Genomic DNA, 1,935 nt, shown 5'->3' with positions numbered 1-1,935 from the left:
AAGATCTCATTTTCTGATGTGTTTTAATAATATACATATATTGTGCACTGACATTGTGTGTGCCATAATTTGTGAAGCAATTAGAATAGACATCTGACTAAACAATGCAAGGCTAGCTCAACCAATTAAAAAAATAATACCTGTGAATTGGTGTATTTTGTCAGAATTTCGTCTTTTCTGTGACTTTTGTCAATCCCATGACTTGATAATTTGACTGGTCAACATCTTAATTAACTTTAAAATTAAGCACTCACAATCAGAGCTAAACATGCTGTTTTGTTGTTTTCTTTTCTCCCTCCACTAGACTGACCATGTATGCAGTTGTTACTCTGCAAGACTCAGATGAGGTGATGGTGGTAGCATCAAACTGGCTGAGCCTAGACAAGAAACAATGTTACTGGCCCCCATTCAAATCACCAGACAAGTGCATGGAAGCTGTTCAGAACAGAATTAAAGCTGAAACAGGAGGGAAACCATGGGAGAAATTAAATATTAGCTTTCACAGAGAATATGGTAATGGTCACTATTTTAAAATAACTGTTTAAATTTAGGATTTTTTTAGTACGGTCTACTCAGTTCTCAAATAATACAATAAATATTTATCTTATTACAGTCACTTTTGAGAAGGCAAAAGAGGAGCAACAAGAAATTAAAGAACGGAAAGAACGGTAAGTAACAGACACTTTTGTTTCCAAAAACAAAATTTGTTCAAATGATTTTACTTATTTACGTAAAATAATTCATTTGTGCTGTTTTGTTAAAGTATTGTTTCTTTTCAAATAAAGGTCATATCTATTAGCCACTGGATTCCCTGGAATGCTAAAAAGACAAAGATTTGAAAGCACTCAAGAAATGTTAAAACAACAACTTCCTCCTGCACCATCTGCATCTACATCCAGAATGTCAGCTGATGGTGAGTCAACTTCTTTTGTCATAATCAGTTTGAGAAGTTTTTTTCTTTTTTGTAATTACTGCATAACTCATTTTACACAACAGACAAGGATGAGCTCCTCCAAATGCTGAGAGACATCAAGAGCACAGTTCAGGAAAACTCTACTATGTTAAAGAAACTACTAAAAGACAATACGGTTTCTGAGGTCCCCAGCAGTACCAGCATTCCTCATAAAGACGTTAAAACAAACCTAAAACTGCCTCTTAGAACCATTAAAGAGGTTGCCAGGACTGAAAGACAGCTCACAAAGAATGCAACAACACGCCAAAAATATGTGAGTCGACACGGCATTTAAAGAAAGGGATAATGTACACTCAGCCAGCCATTACAGAAAAATATACTCTCACCTGTAAGGGGTTTATTCTGCAATAATGACTGTACATTATTCCACGGCTACTTACTAAATAAATAAATAAAATAAATGGACATGAAATACAGTATTATAATAATAATGCAGATTCATTATTACTCTTCTAATGTACATACACAGTTTTGTGGTCTATATACAAAATATTTTTGTATTCAAAAGTATCCCAAGACATGTAATAATTACTAACAACACTTAATAAAACAGTTATATATTTTTATAGGTAAGATATCTGTCAAGACTTGGAGGTTTTGGGAAAAAGGATGTGATTAAGAATATTATGCGGCATGTCCTAACAGATGATCTGGCCACAAAGTTTAACTGGCAGGGGAGAGGAAATAAAAAGCCCTTCTCTAAGCTTATTTTAACAGATGTAATCAGAGGTAATCACTGCTGCATGAACACTTCCCACATACACATAGAAATATTGTATTTACTCATGTTTTGTATGTATTTGTGAATTCAATCACTTGGTGAACTTTGTGATGTCTACAAATTTCATATACCTTCTTTACAAGAGCAGCTGTGAATTTAAAGCACTACCATCCAACAAATTTCCAATGAATTCTTCAACGAGTTTTCTCTTTCAGATGCTGCATCAAAACAAAGTGTAATG

General features: G+C 34.0%; 1 protein-coding gene across 1 annotated transcript; it reads left to right on the top strand.

Moving 5' to 3' along the window:
- Positions 1–66: 66 nt before the first annotated feature.
- On the top strand, positions 67–1,929 carry LOC107722085 (uncharacterized; the record flags this gene model as incomplete). The annotated part of the gene is made up of 6 exons (XM_016530309.1): positions 67–513; positions 614–668; positions 786–913; positions 997–1,226; positions 1,543–1,702; positions 1,910–1,929. Coding segments are annotated over exons 1-6 (795 nt in total), but the record flags the coding sequence as incomplete, so codon positions are not given.
- Between the last annotated feature and the right edge of the window lie 6 nt (positions 1,930–1,935).

This window comes from Sinocyclocheilus rhinocerous, unplaced genomic scaffold (genome assembly GCF_001515625.1).
Source record: "Sinocyclocheilus rhinocerous isolate Xijiao unplaced genomic scaffold, SAMN03320098_v1.1 scaffold15009, whole genome shotgun sequence".
NCBI classification, from domain to species: domain Eukaryota; kingdom Metazoa; phylum Chordata; class Actinopteri; order Cypriniformes; family Cyprinidae; genus Sinocyclocheilus; species Sinocyclocheilus rhinocerous.
This window is presented reverse-complemented; position numbering and strand designations above follow the sequence as displayed.